At 46.9% G+C, this 22,291-nt stretch overlaps 1 protein-coding gene across 1 annotated transcript in view; it reads right to left on the bottom strand.

Moving 5' to 3' along the window:
• LOC147709470 (L-gulonolactone oxidase-like) overlaps positions 1-22,291 on the bottom strand; it is a 722,418-nt gene that overhangs the window by 587,187 nt on the left and 112,940 nt on the right. The window contains exon 4 of the mRNA XM_086928034.1: positions 2,078-2,172. Within this exon, the coding sequence (XP_086784160.1) occupies positions 2,078-2,172 (95 nt within the window). The remainder of the gene's footprint in view (positions 1-2,077; positions 2,173-22,291) is intronic.

Here is a 22,291-nt window from a genome sequence, read left to right as displayed (position 1 = left end):
CAGGAACCCCCTCGGGAGTTACGTCTGTGAGGTACTCTCTCTATGTTCACTCATTTTTTCTGAAACATTGGGTCCTGTCTTTGTTTTTTGCTCTAAATCTACATCTCTGACCCAGGGGTTTAGTGTTAGTTAACACCCTTGGAGGATCTGGACGATGCATCACACTGTCCCGGCTGGTCAATGAATCTTTGATGTAGTTTCAGTAGGTAAGGCGAACTTTGTTTACACTCCAGGGGCACCACCAGGACAGCCCCAAATAACCATCTATTGTCTGTGTCGCATCTTCTACCCGGCACGGCCTCCAGGAAGACGCGCCCTACAACCAGGAACTGAGCGGGAGACCGGCACACCAGCCGCAAAGGGCCGGCCGGCGCACACCACAAAGAACCCGGCCGGCAACATCCCAGCAGGCACACCAGAACACACCCCATCCAGAACAGACAGACAGCCAGACGGGGACCAATGAAGATCGCCACTACACCCAGCAGGAGCAGCACCAGCACCTTGTTCCATTCCTGTCCACAGAAAGAAATAAAGAACAGGTTGAATGCTTGGTAAAGACGGTTTATATACTCCCAGTGGGAGGGGGTGGGGTTAGGGTTCTTTTTTTCTGTCGGGAGACATTTATCTCCACATCATGAATGGGACGAGAACAGGAGGGACCTGGGGTAATCTCAATTCCAGAACTGCAGTATTCATGCCAACCTGCTCTATTTGCTCGTTTTACAACATAATAGTTTAATTCTTCCTAATTGCGCAAAGAGTTGCGATTGGTCCAGGTTTCTCTCCTTTCAACTCTACAGTCAAGACTCACTCAAGTGTTCAAAGCAGAAGTCAAACTCAGGGTTCTTCACAGACTAATTCCAGGATGTAGAACAAATCTGGAAAGAAGATGCAGAAATGGTGGAGACATCACTGGCAGCCATTTCTGCAACATTTTGAGCGTCAGGAGATTTTGGGGATCGCTCGCTGGAAACCGTATTTTCACCCTTGATTTCAACTTGAGGGAAAAGCTCCTGAGCATAGTTCTGACAGGTAATGGGAAGAGGCTTGCATCCCCGGGATACCCCTTGTTCACCACCACTGCAGCTTCTGGGAACTACTAGAAATATTTCATGCGGACACAACTTTCCAGAGACTGTATGACAGGCATTTTCAAACCACGAAGCATTAACAGACGCTACAAAATTATCCACTATATTAATAAATCATATACTTCTATCATACTGATAATATGCATTTATGCAGTATTTTGGACCTGCTTGGAAAGCAATAATGCGCTATACAAGGAGAGTAGGGAGAACACTTGAAGACTGTATACATTAGAAGGAGAGTGTGCCTATTGGGTCACATATCCTGGGCTGGGGATGTTCTTTATTGAGCTTTAATGAGATGCACACTGAAGATCTTTACTCTTCTCTGATGCGGCATCATTTAAGGATGTGTGAAATAGCAATTTTTTCCACGCATAACTACTTTGAAATCACGTGAACTTTTGTAAAATTCACTAGGAGGGGTCTTACAAGTGTTAATCTTTCATTTCAAATTCAAGCATGATTCCAACATGAGACTGGACTGAGTGGAAAATACCTAGTGCAAGATTTGCCCACGGTTTCCTCACATTAACATTATAAATTCTTCAAATGAATGAGGCAGAGGAGCAAAACCCTTCTCATGTGTGCATTCTGATTTCCGAACACATATGAAGCACGTCACAGCATGCCTACCAGCTTTTGTTTTTTAAATGTGTGAAATTGTATGTAATTAAATAACGTCAAATTCGTGAATTTGGCAGGTGTTAACCGTATTACACTTTTGCCTAAATTGTAAGCAACTTAAGACAGGGCACCACCTTAGCTTATTGATTGTACTGCGTCTGCACAAGAGATTCCCTTTGGCAGACTTGTGTTTGGCCAATGCATTGAACGGTGCACATATAAGAAGCAGAAGCGATATTTAGACTGCATCACACTGTAAATGAGTCACTCATCAGAAACCTTCTTAGCAGTCAGGAGATGCAGTTCGACCTGCCTGGGAAGGAACCAATCCCGGGTGGATCAGAGGGGGCGGTACTCACTTGGAGAGGGCTAGGCCATGCTTTGTCAGCTCTTCGTTCAGATCAGAAAGTAAAAGGCCGGCTTCCACCGTCACCTGCTTCGCCTTTTTATCCACCTACGAGGAATCAATATGGCGGATTAACGACGTCAATAACATCACAGGAGCCATCGCATCAGCACCGTTGCAAATAAGGCGCGCGGACTCGCCGCCTGCAGCTAGTTTGTTCCCGATTTGACACATGCTAAGCAGCCTTTCTTTTACAGACACATTACACACATGTTGCAGACATAACTGGGGCTCTAGTGGTCAAAGTCACCTGGCGGGTGATAGTGCACTTCACAAATACACATAACATAAAATAACATAACAATATCATTAAAACATGGCATGGTGAAAAGAGAGTGAATAAATAGACTAAATTGTCTGTTGCCAAATAATCTACCATGCAAACACATCTTGCTGCAAGAATTCTAATACCAATTACATCCACTGTTAGCACTTACCTGCACATCTGCTAAGATTGGATTTAAAATAGGAAATCAACCTGTTCCCGAAAATGTATTTGGCTAAGTTTGGGATTTTAGCAGGTAGACATTTTAGCAGTAATATTTTTCTGTCTATGTTTTTGCAATCTATTTTTTTCTCTCTGGGTTTTCCCCTAAAACCAAAAACGTACGAACAGGTTTAAAACAAAGTGATATGTTCTTTGAATACACAGTATTATATAGCTATTTGCCTACTTTAATTTTGCACTACTTTAATAATAATGCAATAGGCAGTTTTATTTTATTAAGCACCAAAGTCAATGGCTTCCATTGTGTGCTGTAGAAGCTGCAACTCAATTCAATTTTTAAAATGATGGGAAAGTATGGTGGCTAGGCCTGGATTTGAACCTGTGATCTAAAGGCAAAGAAATACCTCTCTACATAGGGTGCAAGGCCTACTTGCTGTCTAACAAAGTCAAAAGGTGTGTCCTTTCTTTGTGCTTTAGCATTAGACTCTGAGACCATGCACCTCTCATTAGGGTAATCAATAAAATTACACGGATTTAACTTTTTTTTCTTTTGTTCTCTTTTTAAAGGATTTGGAAAAAATGTTAGCTTTGCCTGCCTCTCTAACAATCACCAACAGCATTCCAGAGTACTGCCTTGCTTGAATATGTCTGCTGGGAATGTGAGGCACCATTTGAAACTATTCACTGGATGGCTCCTTGAGGGGTTTTACCAAAATATTTCAATCACTGTACCTAAGGTAACTAACGGATAGCCGCTGTAAGCAGCAGATGTTGGGTCCCAGTAGCCAGTCGGCTGGCACAATGGTGCCTCTCCTGCACATTCATGTAGGGGGAGTCATGCAACAAATGCATTACTCTGATGCCCTGAATGATAACAGGAACTTTGTAACTTTCATGTTACCCCAATATGCTCAACATACCCACAATGAGAGGATTTGCATAGGCCTTCATAAAGGAACCACATTGGCCTCAATATGTAAGTTTTACCACCTGCTCCTAAGTGGAGAACGCTTTTCCCTTTACGACTTTTGGGCAACAACCAACGGTCCACCAAGGTGTGTTGACATTATAGGTCACTATATTTTAACTCTTAAATCTATCTGAACCAATCTAGTTTCTGAGTGTGAAGGTAACTCTCTTCAGAGGGTGTGAAAAATTGGGTTGTTGGTTGAGGGGGGTGAAACAGTACTTAAGCAACAGCCACAATCCTTGTCATGATGAACCACAAAAGGTCACAAATATAACCTGTGCTTTACCCTCTGATAGCTTGACACAAAAGAAGTGTGGCTTAACTTAGAGGCAAAGTGTAAAGCATTTATGCAGGGTACAAACAGTAATTAAGTGAAAACACAACACAAGAAAAATCCCACACCAATTTAGAAACTAGAGTAAAATATTATACATTATTTGACATTAAAACACCTAATATCCAATCAGTAGAACAAGAGATATGCAGTTTTAAAGATTTGAGGTAAGTATAGCACCTCATATCACAAAGTGCCACTGACGGTTACTTGGTCGTGTGAGTTGGGTCACAAGTTCAGACCAACTACGATGGAGTGTGGGCCAGCTAAAGGGGCTAGGTCAGTTCAGATGAAAAGATTACCTTCTAAGTCTAGCACGAAGATTTTCATTTGTAGTGGAGGAGGTCAGTAGGATCATGGAGAGCATCATGGATGGGTGTTTCTGTAGCATTAAGAGCAGGTCTGGCGCCGTAGATGGTCATCACTGTAGCACGAAGATCCTGTCGGGCGTCAAGGATGGTCATTGCTGGAGAGACGCGCTGGCGGTCACTGCCTACTTTCGATGCAATGTGCAGATCTCGCGTTGCTGGTCTCCACTGGCAGTCACTATTGCATGAAGAGTCAGGTTGATGGGAGCATCACGTTGGCGGTCGGCACCGGTGGCAAGATCTTGGCATGAACAGGCCCGTTTGCGGTCGCAAAGAGCCCAAAACTTCATGTTTCTTCTTTTCTTTAAGGAGAATCGCAACTGACGCCCGACCAAGAGTCCACGATCTGGGAGGCACCTTTTGGGTATTAGGGAACGCACTCAAACAGAGGCCAGAAGGGCTCAGGCAGATCCAGTTGCATGTCCAGGCATGTCCAGTTGGCGCAGGTGAGGTGGGTAGTTGCAGAAAGGCCTCTGAAGCTAGCTCCTGCGGTTCCAAGAGTCAGCTGACTGACCTCCTGTTCTGAACTACATCTCCAAATTAGGCTGTTAGTGTTTAATAAAGTGCAAATTGGAACTGCTTAAATGAAGTGGTCTAACTTGTGTGTAAGCAAATTAATGGAATTTTCGCGTTGTTATGACAATGCTAGCCCATTCCCTCAGTGCATAGTTGTAAAACAAACTAAGGGCATGGCCCTAAACATTTTCTCTGGGGCCCTGTTAGACCTGACAGCCTTAGCGTGGTCTTTCCCCAGTTTTCTGCCTGCTTACTGTGAGAAGTTGGCCCGATATGCAACGTTCGCTATTCTAGCGACCGCTATGTATCGTTCCAACGACCCTTATGGTGTTTGGTTGTAAGTCAACCTATAGACCAGCTATCCTAGTAGTGTGGATACGAGCAGTCTAAGGCTAAAGACTCGAGAGGGCGCGTTAAGCCAGCTGTTTACCACACATGTACCCCTTGAACACCCAGTGAAAGGACACCACACAAGTGTTATGAAAATAAACAGGATATTTATTAAGATTCACAACAGCCCTGGACTCTTTATGAGGACAGGGTACTAAGCACAAACCAAATCTCTTAGGAAAATACTTCAAGTGCACAATTAAAACAAGTGTCCGAGGACACGGAAAGTTTAAGGTCTCGGGCGGACCCGATAAGGCAAGTCGGAAGCGAGGGACTCGGGACCCTAGAGTAAAGAGGCTATGCAGGCACCGAAATGCCGAGTTACCTAGCCACGAGGGCTGCGGCTGCACAAGTCTTACAGGCGTCGGGGTCTTCGCTGACGAGCCAGGAGCCGGAAGAAAAGGAGTTGCTGGCCGGCGACCAGTGATGAATAGTTCGTAGAGATCCAAGCCTGGATCAGAGATGGATGATACCTGAAAGCAGAGGGGACCAAGTTCGTACTACTAGCCAGTAGTCAGAGGGTACCAGGAAGGCACCGGTTGGCCGTCACCTCGACCAGGTGAGTGGGCGACGCTAGGCTCTGCAGTCTCACGGACCAGGAGGCGTTGTCGGCGACCACGGTGGAGGTGCGAGCTGTCCCACGAAGGATGATGCTGTCGGCGTCGCTGGGCCCAGGATGGGGCAACAAGCCTTGGCAGATCTCAGGGCCACGTGGTGGGCCTAAGATGGCGTCTTGAGTGGACCAGGAGGGCCCGGGGTGCTTCTCTCAAAGATGGAAGCAAGGGCCAGTCTGGAGCAACCAGACCAGCAGAGTTGATTGTCGGATGTCGTCACAGAAGGGCACAAGCCAGCGGCTAATGACCAGACAACGTGCTGAGCAGCGAGCAGAAGGGCCCCACGCAGATCGTGGAGATGCTGGGAGACTGCACTTCGGTGCTGGAGCGGCTCAGGGTCGGGGCTTCTCGGACCCCAGAGCACTCACCAGAGAATTACTTCGATGATCGTGCTGGTTAAGAAAGCGTGCAGGTTTTGATGATGGCCGGTCCCTCGAGGTCTCGTCGCACCCACAGATCACAGCTGAGCTGATGACGTGGGTAGAGGTCAGAGGTGCCAGGGAAGCCGGTTCTCGTCGAGCTGGGCCGTCGGATTCCTTGAGGAAGGACTTACAGCAAACCGCAGAGTTCTTAGATGGTGCCCGCTGATGCAGGGTGACTACTCCTTAGTCACAAGGGAGAAATCTTGAGAAGAGTCTCGAATGTCCTTTCGTAGAAAGTAGTTCTTGATTCAAAGATGATCTAATTTGGAAGGGTCCCCGCTCCGGTCTTTATCCTAAAGAAAGGGGTGGGTACATGACTAGGTCCTGCCCTAAGGGTGGGACCAGGAAGGGGGGTAGTTACACCCCTCTCCCCTGCCGGACTTTCCCCAGGCCAGGGCTGGCGCCCCTGGAACTGGTTCTGACCGGCAGATGCGTAGTGAGCACCGGGGTGCCACTCCGCAGTCACCTTCTCGCAAAAGCCCTACCTACCCAGAATACACAAACCCTGTCTGGGACGGTGCGAACACCGCCCTTGACAGGAAACCCTTTGTCCAAGCTCTCCTCGCTGGAAGGACTCCCAGCAGCAGGAGGTCAGACTCGTGTCTGTGGTGGCAGCATCCATTTTGTGGAGCTGAGGCTTTAGTTAACTTTAACCGGGGTTCACAGTTACGTACATGTCGTGTCCCTCTAGAAGGGCGGAATGCTAACCTCGTCGCCAGAATTGGTGAGGGGGCAGCATCCCGATTCGTATGACACCTTACTCGACATGCCTTGATAACGCGACACCGAAGTTACCGATGTGGTACGCGTTATCATGGAACAGCCATTGGGTCTTGATTCCGCAAGCTGCAACCGGGCTCGGCTCGGGCCAGAACCTAGTTCACACGAGCCCACGCACTCTGCCTTCAGGATTGTCAAGGCCTGCCATAGGAGTGACTGATAGGAACTCGGGTGTCCATTGTATGGTTAGATATAGAGCTACTATACCTAAAGCAAAGGGTGATTACACGACTTTGCCCCAGCTGTCATGCAGCCAGTTGTGTCAAATTTAGGAGGCCAGCCAGGGGTGGCATAATACATGCTGCAGCCCCTGGCGGCCCTGGGTACACCTATGCCCTGCGTTACGGGGTCTGATAAGGTGGCCCAGTACCAATTGGTAAATGCACCTAGGGTACATATCGTAATTTAGAAAGAGAACAGCCAGGCTGTGAGTCTGATTGGCAGGCCCACAGCCAGAGAAAGTCGTAAACCAGTGAAACAAAAGCAAAAAATCTGGGTGATCATGGGATTGCAGACCCTACTCTCCTACACTTACCTTCACTTTTTGCTGTATTTTTTTGTTGACCGTTGGCCTCTGAGCAATATACCACTGCTAGGCAGTACTACAGTGGATATGCTTCTCCCCTAAATATAGATTTACTGACTTTCCCACAATTGGTATATTTAATTTATCTGTAAGTCCCTAGTAGAGTACACTAACTGTGTCCAGGGGATGTAAATTAAATGCTACTAAATGGCCCGAAGGACTTATTGTGCCACTCACACATGTAGTGCTTTAACCAGGTTACAAGCCTGCCACTGCAGAGCCTGTGTGAGCAGTTTAAACTTCCATGTTGGCATTTTAAACCCATTGCCAAGCCTTAAATTCCCCTTTTATCACATATAGGCCACTCCTAAGGTAGGCCATAGGTAGCCATTAGGACAGGGTGCTGTGTAAGTAAAAGGTAGGCCATGTAATTTTAAGTGTTATATTCCCTGGTAGCGAAAACACCTACATTAATTTTTCCCTACTCTGAGGCCTACCCATCTCATAGGTTAACATTGGGAATTCCTTTTTACACGTTTAAACTATAATTACTGGGGGAGAAGGAGTAGCTCTCTTGTGTTTAATATCCTCAAAGCAGTAATGAAAATCTTCTTTGCTGGCAAAATTGGACTTAACTTTACTATTTTAGAAATGTCACTTTTAAAAAGATAATAACAAGAAAAATGCCCCCTCTCTCTATAGTTTTAGATGAAGACCAAATAAACAACTTAATTAAATCTGGTCTGGTATATTTATTTTTACCTTTTACTTTTTTCTTTGTACAAAAGGACTTTCAAAAAAATGGCAGAGAAAGGATACACAATACAAACGACAATTAACGTTATTCAACAATCTTAGACACGGCAATGCTTTACAGACAATATTTCAACATTACATCCAACAAAAATCCACATCACAATATAACGGTATCTGTAATACATAAATTAATTTAACAATCAAACTTATTGACACAAGAAAAAAGCCAATTAATTACAAGAGCAACACACGCATATATCAATTTTGTTTTAGATACAACTGGATGTTGTGATTCGCTCTTGCAGGAGATGCCGACGCGTTTCAAGCTTGGACCATTAGTGTCCAAACTATCATCAGGGCTCAGTTATATGTCTAGTGGGATGTAGAAAAACAGAGTTTTAATACACCAGTTACCTCATTTTTGTTTATTTGAAACTAAACCGTTTGGATAAAAATAAAGGAAGTACCTGTATCTTCCTATATGGAGGAGCTTACTTGGCTTCTAACAATGGACCCAGATCATGTCTCCGGGTCTCATCTGGGAATACTTTTGCACAAACGCAATCTAGAGATTGAGCAAAAAAGATGGATTCATATTTACTACTCGTGATTATTAGGTTTAACAGGATATTGTGGATATTCTTCCATGACTTTAAAATCAGCCCATACCTTAGTTTGAATGGTCTTGCGATGCAAAAAGGAGGGGGCGGAGGGATATCTTTTTCTTTGTCTTTATTACCTAAGTAAACAACACAAACCCGATTTTGAAACTGCTTTTAAAACCTTTGTCTCCAATGTTAAAGACGGACCACTCTAGGTCATATGACTTTCCTACCTGGATTACAAGTACCCAGGGCGTCTATTCTTCTTCAGTATTGCTGGCGTCTATCTGTTAAGACAAACGGTTTAGTTTCAAATAAACAAAAATGAGGTAACTGGTGTATTAAAACTCTGTTTTTCTACATCCCACTAGACATATAACTGAGCCCTGATGATAGTTTGGACACTAATGGTCCAAGCTTGAAACGCGTCGGCATCTCCTGCAAGAGTGAATCACAACATCCAGTTGTATCTAAAACAAAATTGATATATGCGTGTGTTGCTCTTGTAATTAATTGGCTTTTTTCTTGTGTCAATAAGTTTGATTGTTAAATTAATTTTTGTATTACAGATACCGTTATATTGTGATGTGGATTTTTGTTGGATGTAATGTTGAAATATTGTCTGTAAAGCATTGCCGTGTCTAAGATTGTTGAATAACGTTAATTGTCGTTTGTATTGTGTATCCTTTCTCTGCCATTTTTTTGAAAGTCCTTTTGTACAAAGAAAAAAGTAAAAGGTAAAAATAAATATACCAGACCAGATTTAATTAAGTTGTTTATTTGGTCTTCATCTAAAACTATAGAGAGAGGGGGCATTTTTCTTGTTATTAGATTTACATAGGGTCCAGCCCTCCCTCTACCCCGGTAAGGACCTATCTCCGTTTGTGTGCACTTTTAAAAAGATGGCATTTCTCTGCTCTTAAACCTCCGTGCACCTGCAGACTGTCTCTAATACACGTCTGGGGAGGGTGACAGCTGGTCTTTGTGCATTCCCTCTATATAGTCACACACAAAGGAAGGGTAGGTGTGACTGAGTGACCATCTGCATCCTGGGGGGCCATCCTGGGCTGGATAGGAGGGAGGAGCTGACACGTATACACAAAGGGTTGCATACCCCCCTGAACTGAGCCTGGAGCCATGGCTGGGAAAGGAGGACCGATATGTACTTCAGAGCCCCTCTTTAAAGTCACCTCCACTTCAAATGCACAATTGGGTATAGGTATTGGGTCTTTGACCCCACCAATTCAGCTACAGGACCTGTGGAGAACTATGCCAGGAGGAAGGACTGCTGTGCAGTGACAAGGACTGTCTCTATGCTGGACTGCTGCTCTAGAAAACTGCTTTTCTGCTCTGCTGTGCTTCTCTGCTGCTAACCTCTGCCCTGCTGAAGAAGGCTGGACCCATCTCACTTGAACCCAGAATACTCCAAGGGGATGTTAGTATGCCCTCTGTTCTAAAGTTTCAGGGATATCAAAGACTTTTTCTTTTCACATGCAATAGCACCTGGACTTTGCTTGTTGTAAGTCTTAGCCTGCCAAATAGTGTCAACCTATCCCTGGGCCCATGGAAATGGGTTTATAGTGCTGAATTGCCAGAATCCATGCATTGCCTTCGTTGTGGGGCTCGGAACCGGCGCATCTCCCTCAACAACTATACATCTTGGCCGCTGCGGGAACCTAGGACATTGCTACGCCGTCAGCGCAACATGCTATCTGCTTTTCCGACACATCCCCGACTTTGTGCAACTCAGAACCGATGCATCGACTTCAGCTGGAAGCTAGACGACGACGCATCAACCATTTTGATGCTTGAAACTCAGCTCTGTCGATGATGGACCAAGGTACTTTTCAGCGGGCCAAAACTGGTCCCTGCTGATCTTGACCCGCACTCAATCTTGTTCAGCCTGATTGTTTGGATAGACCCCGGTGAAGCGCGACCAGATATCCCTGATTGGAGCATTAAGCATTATATTTTTATCTTTTCTTTAAAAATCCACACTTCCAGTTAATCTTAGTATTTTTTGTCATTTTGGTCTTTTTAAAATATAAGCTACTTTTATATAGGGTTGGGTAGAGTAGGCAGAGTTGCTCCACTTGCTCATCCTAATCAGTCTGCGGGAGCCTTCAGCGAGTTATCACGATGACTCGGGCATGCAACTTTCTTAGCTGGTACGCATTGTGCGGTTCAAGACTCATTTTCAATACGCAAGACAAATTGCAGATCAGTTTCTTGCTCCTTGATACGTACTGAAAACGAGGTTAGAACCGCACAATGTGTTCCAGCTAAAAGACGTGTTGTTTTCTTTGCCCATGCAGGCGCCTGACGGTGAGGGAAGCCAGCCTGCTGGCCTGAGGAGAAGCCACTACCTTGCTTGGCCCAGCAAGAGCACAGAGTTGCCAGACTAGCCCCAGCTGCTGAGACACTGCTGCAAGAGGAGCTCCATTGCATGTTCAAGCACAGTCCCGGCTGGCGGGGGGCCACCATGGGGCTGCGCAGCCACTCGGCCAGCTCAGTGGCCGGTCACTGTGGGCGAGGAATCTGCAGGGGCCTTCGGATTGCATGGCGTGCCGGTGACTGGGGAGGGGTCTGGAGGCTGCCAGGGGGCCTCTGATGGACCTCGCTAGGATGGGCTGCTTTACCTGGGGCCCAAGCTTTGCTGGCCAACATGCTGCCCCTGCACATCAAGCTGCAATGGTTTGGCACCCACAATGGTAAGTCCTCTTCTGTCTATTACTTGTGTGAGAGTGTAATGATGAATTTGATGATTGTTCCTTTTCTTCCACAATAATGTGCCATGGTGTGGGTCAATTTTCCTTCTTTCTCCTTCAGCCTCGCAGTGAGTGGCAAACAAAGGGGTGCTGTAAATATCGCACCCCTATGCCATGCTCTGGATGTGATTGTGCCAAGCACCCTGCAACTTTAGTAACCTGAGTCACGGTGAGCAGTGTGAGTTGGAGGAGTGACCTATGTAGCTGCTGCCCTCTTCCATTCGCCACCCAGTGTCCTGATTATCTGCCTCACCTAGCCATGGCTTTTGATTGACCTGTTGCACATATAATTTACACATTGCCTCTTAAGTTAAGCCTGCCTTCTCTATGCCAAGCTACTAGAGGGTAAGCACTGGATAATTTATGGTGTGTGTGTCCTTACCCTGAACAGGAGTGTGTTTCCTGCTTGGACATGGTGCACACCTCAGCCAACCACAAACCCAATTTCTAACAAGCCCACAGCTGCCACTGGCAAATTTTGGGATTTTCCAATATCAAGTGTTTATTCCACTTCATTCCTCTTTCTTCCAATACCTAATGCCTCTTTTCTATCTATCCCATTCTTGCATATCCTTTTTTCATCCCTGTATCTTCTCTTTTGTGGCTATTTCCCTATCTTTTTCTTCTTCCTTATTTCCCGCTCTAAGCCTTTCTCCTTCTTCCTGCAGTTCCAAACTGGGTGAAAGTGAAAAGATAAACATCAACTTTCGAACCACAAAAATGAGTTCCAGCACCTACCACCTCCAAGCACTGGCACAAATTAAGCACTGCTTTCCCCTTTAAATCACCTGACTCAAATCTGTAGAGATTTTCATATGTGCTTTCATCCGTACTTTTCATTTACCGTCGAGTTTATGTGAACATCCAGTGATGCACTTTCGACAGCATCCATTGTCTCCTAAACCCTAACTTTTGGAAACAGCTCTGCAGGCAGATGCTTTATAAACCCCACCAATAAAATAAACAATAAAATGAAGCCATATGACAAATGTCCTTCACTGCAGAGACCATAAAGGCATTCAATTTCAAGAGCATATTTACAAAGGAGAACACCAAAGAGTAAAAGCAGCTGCAGTGTTCAAGATGTGCCTGTCAATGCATCATCCGGACAGATGTGGGATGACAACAGTAATAGGTTCACGCCCAGTAAATTTAGATGGCTCCTGCTTGATTGTGCTCAAAGTTACAAAAATTGCACCTGAACTGATTTATTGCCCCAGAAAAGCAATCCAGGGAGATTATACCGCAGCAAAAAGCAGAGCATTCAATATATGGCAGGTTTGCCCAATTTTTCTTAGGCGACTACATTTGCATGTCTGTTTACACTGCACAAAATGCGCCTTCAAGATCATACTAAGCGGAAGATTTACTGCGATTTTATTTGTCTGATTTTCTTTCATTCTCCTTTATTTTCAGACTTTGCGTGTGTGCTGCACTGTACAGCACACATACAATGTGGGAACATGTTTAAAATATGTCTAAGCATAGTATTTTGCACTGGGAGTATATCCTTCCAGTACAAAACCTTTGCTTGGCTCAGGGAGACACTCCTGCACCATTGCACAAAGGTGTCTCCGTGGCGCACGGCAGCTGATATCAGAGCCGGCGTTAGGGAGAGCTGAGGAGAGTTTGCATATTGCAGTACATTTCGCGCTCTCTTTCTCTCTCATGTTCACGCAGCGCAGTATTTGTGGCTGCTGCTCTGCTCTGGTTAAGAAATTGATCAATATGGCCTTTTTAAAAATTCAATTGTTTAATGTTTTTTAAATGTTTGTCTCGTTTACGATATTTTACCGAAATAAATAGTTTTCAAAACGAAAACGGTAAATCTGGCCCTAAAAGTGGCTAAGGGTCGTTCCATGCCTCTGGTTTCTATGCTGCGTTGGTGCTGCAAGGATCTCTGTGCTTCTTTTTAGGCTCGTGAACACATACATTATCTTGAAATATCTCCAAGTTAGTGCATGTTTTGCTTTTAGCCGAGCTCGGAAACACAAAGAGGACATTACTGCCAACAAACCATACATGAATCTGTAGATATTTAAGTCCATGTATTTACCAAAGACACCAAAAAGATCACACAGGGGCGTGGCTATGCGCTTGACCGTGATGGCCGTGTAGAGGTTTAGCTCCCGCAGCTTCGGCCGCATTCTTTACAATACTGACACCGATATCCGCTCCTTAGGGATGGGACACCCGTGAAAAGAACAAATGGGGGTGGGGTCGCACACTACTCACACACCGGCGATTGCGAAGACAGCGAAGATAGCAGAAGATCGAAAGATGATGCATCGCGAACACTTTCCTACATTGACCAGAGTCCTTAGGGGCGACACCGCCGGTGTGTGAGTAGTGTGTGACCCCACCCCCATTTGTAACCCGTGAAAAGAAGCCCCCGGAGCTAGAGTACACGGAGGGCTGCTTGAAACGTTCTTCCGCAGCTCTGACACGAATCGTCAATGTAGAGGCCTGCACTTCACGGAAAGCCGGGGACTGTGGTGACATAAGCCGGGGCCGCGCCGACGGGACGGACAGCAAAACACATGCAGCTATCCTAGCGGCTGGCGAGAGACTTCCTCAATCTGGTGGCATGTGGTGAGTGGTGCGGTATCGTCCCCGCTACCCTCGCCTAGCTCTGGGACTAATCCGCCTTGGTCCTCCCTACAATTTCGCCCAGCGCGGCCGCCAATATAGCCGAGGGTGCCCTCTGCAGGGGCACGCGCTTGACACAGAGCTACCTGTCAGATTGCCTACGTAACAAGCCCCACATCCCAGAGACAATTGAACATTGAATGCAGCGACGTGGGGCTTCTCAGACCATTTGAAAGGCATGCAATAACGGATACTAGCTGATCCACAAGGCACTCGGCTCCGGAGCAGTTACTAGCTGGGGGACCCCATCTAAGCGTTCTCTCCATAACCATTCTACCTCTCTGTGATGGTCTAGTTGGACGCCACTTGTGACCTGAGAAGTTTAGTGTGGTCAGCGGGGGCACCCAATACAGTGGGCATCACTGAAAACCCAGCATGATGTCCAACACCAAAGGTACCAAAGCGCCGCCACAGACCAGACTGGACCGCTTCACCTATCACAAAGCAAACTTCCCTGATCCGGCAGCAAGGGAAAAAACGAACATCGAGGCAGGGAGTGCGCCTCCTGAACACACTCTGAAGGACACAATGGACGCCATTGCTGGAGTGCGAACTTCAATGGAACAGCGAAGAGACGCCATAACAGTAGAAATCACCCTCATCAGGGCAGACCGCTCCAAGATGAGTGGCAAGGTAAAGCAGCTTGAGGTCACTTTGTCCAGTCTTGTGGATGATGTCTCGCAGCTCCAAACCGAACTCAGAGACCTACAAACTTTCAAGAAGTAAGCAGAAGACAAGCTGGATGATATTGAAGGGCGCTCCCGATGAAACAATGTGCAAAATATTGGGGTGCCTGAAAAATCTGAAGGACAAGCGGCGGATCTCTTCGTTGAGGACCTCATCACGAACCACCTCTGCCCCAAAGGCCTGTTGCATCTATTTGTGGTCGAAATGGCCCACAGAGTACCAGGTGGAAGACCAAAACCGGGGGCACCTTCGCAACCATTCCTGGCTCGTCTGCTGAACTTCAGGGACCGTGATGTAATCTTGCAGAGCGCCAGAATCGCCCCGCCACTCAAGTATGTTAACTCCACGATTTTCTTTTTTCCGGATTTTACTCAAAATGTGCAGAATCTCAGGCGTTCCTTCCTTGCAATCAAGAGGCAGCTCCGAGACAAGGGCATAAAGTATTCGATGATCTTTCCTGCCCGCCTATGGGTGGAATCCAACAGGAAGGCCTGGTTCTTTAACCCCTTCCATGCTCATGACGGGCTCAGCTCGTCATGAGGCACAGTTGAGCTGTGCTGATGACGAGCTGAGCTCGTCATGAATAATAGGATTCAAGGAACTGCAGCACAGAGGGAGAATTACTGCAGCAGTCAAGGTGTTAAATGCCCGGAGGAAACAAGGGACTTGTTGGAAGGCTGGCGGGATGCGAGAGACCATAATGCCGACTGAGGCTTCGAAACGCACAGATCGATGAGAGGCAGCTCGTACTTACCTGGTAAAACGCTACTCGGATACTTACTCTGGCCGGAGGAGAGAGACATTGGTGGGACACTGAGGATTAGCATATTCCCCTACACTCTGATCGGGAAGTGCTTCCACTGAGGAACATTAAGACACTGGGGTGGCCTAGCTGAGGAAACAACCTGAACCTTACTTTTGCGGATGGGGCGAGCTGCGGGGGCGATTGCTCCCCATAGTTACTTTCTTTTATGGTTTGTAGGTTGGGTGACAGGCACTCTACACAGTAACTATATTTGGTCAGTTTGGAGCTCAGAATGCAGGGTAGCGGGGGAGACTTGGGGTTGGGAGAAGTTTGAGGGGTTTTTCTAACTGTTTTCTATTTGAAATGAAACGGCTGGATATTTTGCACACAATACACATAAATAATATTCAAACACATGCCCGCGCACCTAAAGCTACTTAGCAGGAATGTAAATGGACTAGGGGATAGGCTAAAGTGAACACTGGTCCTCCAATACCTCAAACGTCACTCCCCTGACGTAGTGCTTCTCTAAGAGAACCATTTAAAGGGAATCACCTGTGGAGCCCTCAACTTATGGGGCTATAAGATGATCGCTCATGCTGGCTTTACCACAAGCTCATGAGGAGTGGGTATCCTCCTGAAAAACACATGTCCCTTTACTCCGCAACACTCACGTACTGATGAAGGGGGCAGATATGTGTCTGTCACGGGGAAATGGGAGGGACGCACCCTAAATCTAATTTCAGAATAAGTTCCCCCAGGTCTCCAACACTCGACATTCACAGACCTAGGTACGCTTCTCTTGGGACTCCCTGAGGGTCTCCTCCTGATGGTGGGAACTTCAACGCGGTGGTTTCTGGATCCATGGATCGGTACCCTCCAAGAGACCTGAATATGTCGACCCGCCCAGTAATATTTCCTAATATCTGGAAGGCTCATGCCGCCGTCATTCCAGTTGAGGACTAATTTTTTATGCGCTATGCGGGGTCTCCCGTTCCAGATCAGTTCCTGTTGCAAACCCTCTGTATCCCTAAAATAACAGGCTGGCACCGGATTAGGAGCATATTCCAATGTGTACAGGAAACCTGTTAGTGACATCATTTTTAAAAAAGTTGCCCATCCAAGGAGGGAGAGGGGCAGGGCCCCCCAGGCAGTGACATCCCGCTGCAGTCTCTGTAGAGGTGGGCGCAGGTTTCTAGCATTGTGCAGTTTAGGGTCAGGAGTAATAAGATACCCAGATAACAAAGTCTGCAGTCTGTATGGGGCAATCCTCGAATAAATGGGGAGGGGTTCCCTTAAGCACGTACATTACGGATTTGTCCCAATTAATCGAACAACTGGAGTGTTGCCCAAAGACTGTTAAAATGTCCAGGACACTCCTGAGAAACCTACGTGTTGAAAACGAGCCCATAATCCTATCGATGCCCAGGCCGCTGGCGCAAACCGCCTCTTAGTTCCCATGTTGAATAGTTACCAAAATAAAGAGACGGGCGCTGGGAGCAGGAATCAAGAACAGAGTTTATTTCTCATGAGGAGAGCCAGTCATTTCGGACACGAAACACAGTGTCTTTCGGGAGGTGCTCTAACAAGTGAGCTGAGACTCTTGTTTTTATACCTTACAGAACACTCGTTAACACAATCAGGACTGTATGACGCAAGAGAAAGACATCCCTATAATCCTCGTGGTGATCCTATAATCCTCGTGGTGATCCTACCCCATATACATTCACAATGGGGACCCTTGACCTGCTGATAAGAGGGGAGGGCAATCACGCAGCTGAGTGTTTCGTAGGATGTGTACGCCTGATCATAGCCCAGGGGGTGGGGTGGCTAAGACCAATAGAGGATCCTTTGAAGAGGAGTGACTTCATGCAATAAGGGCAGTAAATGGTATCTCCCGGCTCAGGCGATGGCCTCGGACATGTGTGGTCAGCCGGACTCGGGGGAAAAGGGTCATCAAAGGAGTGGTATTCATGCCGCGTGGACAATCGAGCGCGGAGGGAAGGCTTGTCAACAGAGGGGCATTCATGGAAGGGAAGGAGGTGTTGGTCAGGCGCGGCCGTGACTCTCAAGGACAGGGTCTTGCAGAAGAAGAAGGTTTATGACTTGCCCACGTGAGGAGAAGGGAGGGGTAGCCAGGGTGGACACAGGGACAGAGTCACACAGAGAGAGAGAGAGAGATCTTATGACCCGTACATGAGAGAGCGGGGGCAGTCAGGTGCAGCTGGGGAGGGCTACGTCAGCTAAGGCGAAGGATGCCTCTCCAAGAAGGAATGGGGGGTTTTGTGCGAGTCAAGTGGGAGAGTTGCCTTTCACAGCGGGGTCGCGCAGAGGGAGAGGGTTTCATGGTCTATGCATGAGAGAGGGGGGGGGGGTTAAGATACGCGCAGGAGGGAAACCGGGGATCTCAATGGGTAAAAGGCCATGGTGCCTAAACTGGCTGTACATACGTATAGGGGTAGGGGCTCTCACTGGCAGAGTGATACGGCCAATAGTTTACAGTATTCATGGTGCTCACAGGGAGAGGAGTGGGAGAAGAAGGGGAATGAATGCTGTCTATGTACATCAATTTCTTCAACTTTCACAGTCGCCCCTTTTTACATAGCAGCAGTCATATTTGCAATTGATGGGTTTACAGGTAGACAGGCATCGTTGATGAATTAGCATTTTGTCGATACTAACATTTGGCGTACAATCATAGACAGTTAAGGTGATGGGCAGAACGCAGTACATAGAAAATTGCTTTTCATTGAGTTCCTAACAATTTAAACGCACTACATAGCAAAAATCTTTCTGACTTAAAAATGTGACCAATGAAAAGTTTTGACCAGGCAGTTGAGAGCGGAATTCAGTTCAATACACAATATTTCTTCGTCACAGTGTCTTTTTGTCAGTGAGCCATCACTGGTAGGCTCTAGTCCGAGTACTTTCGTTGGCGCTGTTGAGCACCGGCGGTGGAGCTATAGGTCCAGCTCGGTTCTTATCCTTACGCGTTGCAGGGTGCGGTCAGTCCTCTGCTGTTAGACCACAGTCCTGTTCCCTAAACAATCCGGGTGGTGGTGCCTTATGCTCGGCACCCATAGTTCTATGGCAGCACCCTATTCCCAGTGGAATGCGGTTCTTTCCCTTGGCAAAAAGTCACGTGGAAAAGAGGGTGAGTGTGGTTCAAATAGTCGATAGGGGAGAGGGCGGAGTTGGGTCAGAGTTCCTGGGACACACAAAAAGGGACCAAGGGAGCAAAGGATAACAAGCAGGCAGGCCCATCCATCGGGCTCAAGGAAGGGGGACGGAGACTCCAGGCACACGTGGGTTAGCAGGCGGGGGGCTTCGAGGCGGCCCACCGTTTTTCATTTTCCACGTTGAAATTGCGGTCTCGTCCCGGTATCCTGTTGCTCTGCGGCTCCACCTTTGGTCGAGGTCACACGAGTCCCAAGATCCGCAGCCAGGCTGTACGTCACATCTGACCCATCTCCTTCGGTGATCGTGAATCTTTGAATAGGTACAAGACAAGGTTTCAGTGAATTGGCAAAAGAAGATATCTACGCATGTGAATTCCTCCCTCAACTCTACGCATTTGGGAGATACGCTCATTGGTCACAGTCAGAGGTCCATTACCAAGCAGTGCATGTGTCAGTATTCCTACTGGGTTCATGGCAGGTCTATTCATCGTCTTATTTATAAATCAAGTGAGGTAAATGAGATTCCCATCAACTGTGCATTACATCATATTCAGCATTACAGAGCATTTCCCATCAGGACTGGCTAACCTTTTCAAACAGGGCGGGGGTGCCATTATCGAGAGTCAGGCAAAGCAGGGTCTTCTCGGGGGTCAACAGCTACTCATGGTCATCATGTTTATATTCGGGACAGCAATTGGGGTTTATCAAAAATGGGGCGGGGATGCTTCGGGCGCTTGCGCTTGGGTGCAAAAAGGGGGTGGGGCAATCCGGGCGTTGGGGGTTCAATCTAGACGTTGGCGTTCGTCTCTGAAGAACAGACATAAGGTGCCATTGACATACAGTTCCCCTATAAATGGCCAGATTTGGGGGACTTTAGTCGTCTTACCTGTCCTTTCCTTCTCAGCCAATTCAAGTTCATTCATTTTGCAGAAAGGAGAGGCAGTAATATGGCGAGATACAATCATTTTAGTTACGGTCAATTTCGCTGAACACCTTCGCGTTCAATATGTATCAAATCAGACTGGTGCCGGTGGGGCACAATTTTACCAAAAAGAGGGAGAGAAAATAGGGAGATTCTCATAGAGAGTGAGAGTCGTCCGCAACCTAAACGAGCCATTCGGTACACGTATGACATGTAGGGAGAGAAAGAGAGAGAGAGAGAGAGAGAGAGAGAGAGAGAGAGAGAGAGAGAGAGACGTGTACAAAAATAGGTCATTTAGTGCGCTCACAACACGGAACAGCAAAGGTCAGGTAACACGCAGATACAGACAGAGGGAAGACATAAATTCGTACATTACACACACACAAACTCAGACAGGGAAGACGGCACATGTATTACACATATACAAGACATTCACGACAAGACAGGAAACAATTGTTAGCCTACAGGATCTGTTTTTATATATATATATCCTACGTATCTTTACTATCCTATTTTATCTACGTGCTTAGTTCTTTCTACCCTTCCCCCCTTTCCCTTCTCGCTTGTCACGCCTGCGAGCGTTCCCAATTACCAATACTCACACCTCGGCTGGTCGATCAGTAATTAACCTGGTCGTGCTAGTTACCCATGGTTGGATCTTAAGCCATTTTTCTGTTCCCTCCTTTGGTGGGAAGTTCTCCAGGCTGAGGCAACGGCAAGTATTGATCGGGAGAACAGTCGGACAGCTTGGCTATATCTATAAGAGTGTGAGAAAGGGGGTAGTGCATTTTGAACATCAGCAACATTTCTAACTTCCTAGACGGGTGGTGCCGTGGCAACCCTTACCCGTATAATTTTTCTTTGTCCTTTCCCTACCTAGTCAAACGTCCAGTTACATTATTTAACACGTCATTTCCAGTCAATTTTTCGTCATTCAGTACCTGTCCAGTTTCTATGTCAGTCCATCCTCTCAGTCGCTATGTCCTAAGGAGGAACAGTCATGTTAGGTCTATGTCATTTAAAAACTTATCGTTATAACGACTAAACACATATTCCCCCTTTCCCTTTTTCGTCGGTGGTCCAACCGTCGCTCTTCCACACTTCAGCCGACGTCCTGACGTGACCTGCAGAAGGGAGGAAAAGAAGGGGTGGGGGGGCAGCATTCAAAGCACATCATCATGCAGTAGTTCGAAAATGTTGTTACCTACCACATACTCGCCCTATCTCCTCGTACTGCATTCCCTTGCCATCTCGGCGTTTAAGCCCAGAGGGACCAGTGGTGTCAGATAGATAATCATTGACGATCTGAGTATCTACATGAGCTACTTGGTCGTAACCCTCTTTATCGGGTGCAAGGGTGACGGTCAGGTGGCATTTCTGTGGTGTCATTTTAAGGGTGTCTGAAACACTTTTCCGGCTGCTTGTGGCACATAATGTAGCTGCTAAATATCTGATCCCTTGTGATCTACATCCTTCATCATACTTACTCTTCGCTCACAGTAGTAAGGCATCCAAAACTCATTAATACAACTGCTACGACCATGCTTTCTTCTTCAAAATACTTTTAATAAACGAAATTGGTGGCAGTTCATTACATAAAGTGCAGCAGTGCAAATAAAATCGTATTAAAAATTCCTTACAGAGCAAGCATGATGCATGTCAAGAATTCATTTTTAATTAATTCATAAATTCATTATCCAATACTCATTCGTTATCTAAGTTACACCAATTCATTTTCCAAATCATAATCAGTACCCACCCTAAGTCAATTCATTATCCAAGCACATACTCAACGCCCTTCATATCTACTTTCATTATCCAAAAACTGCACATAGATCTCGGGGCAACAAGCTGCGCAATCAGGGTGCAACAAAGTTTATTCAAATACGTTTCATTTTGTGGCGGCGCCATTTTAGGTGGGGTCAGGCAAGTTCCAGCACAGTCAGAAAGTCTCTAGTCTCGCGTGGTTGGCCCAGAACTTTCCGTTGGCAGTTCAAAAAGTTTTGTGCTATGTGGTTAACAGTTTAGCAAATATGGACCATGAGTCAAAGAGTGGGAAGGGCGGCAACAATTTTCCTACCGGGTCATCCTGGCGTTCCTCCGGAACTGAACAAGTCCGTGCCGTGGCTTCATTTTAGCCATTTCCAATCCGAGGCTGGTGCCGGCAGGAGTTGCACCGGTGTCGTGGTTCCCAGTGAAGGGGGCGGGGGCACCCATGCGGAGGGATCGGGGCCCCCCGGCTCTTATAGAATCTTCAAGGTTGAGGGGAGAAGGCATGGAACGTGTGCCCGTCCTGGGCAGAGGACCGCTTTATGATGTTGACCCTCTTTAAGTAAGAGCATTGGGGTGTCGCTGGAAGCCTCCACCTGGAGGGAGGTGGGGGAGGCTCTTTCGCGTCACCTCCCCCTTCCAGCGACCCCGCGCCGTTCCTCGGCTCCGTCGCTTCGATATTGGCCGTGCTGGCTATTGAAGATGGGGGGGGGGTGGTCGG

The sequence above is a fragment of the Lissotriton vulgaris genome, chromosome 6, assembly GCF_964263255.1.
Source record: "Lissotriton vulgaris chromosome 6, aLisVul1.2, whole genome shotgun sequence".
NCBI lineage: Eukaryota > Metazoa > Chordata > Amphibia > Caudata > Salamandridae > Lissotriton > Lissotriton vulgaris.
The sequence above is the reverse complement of the archived record's forward strand: the minus strand, read 5'-3'. Positions and strand labels throughout refer to the sequence as shown.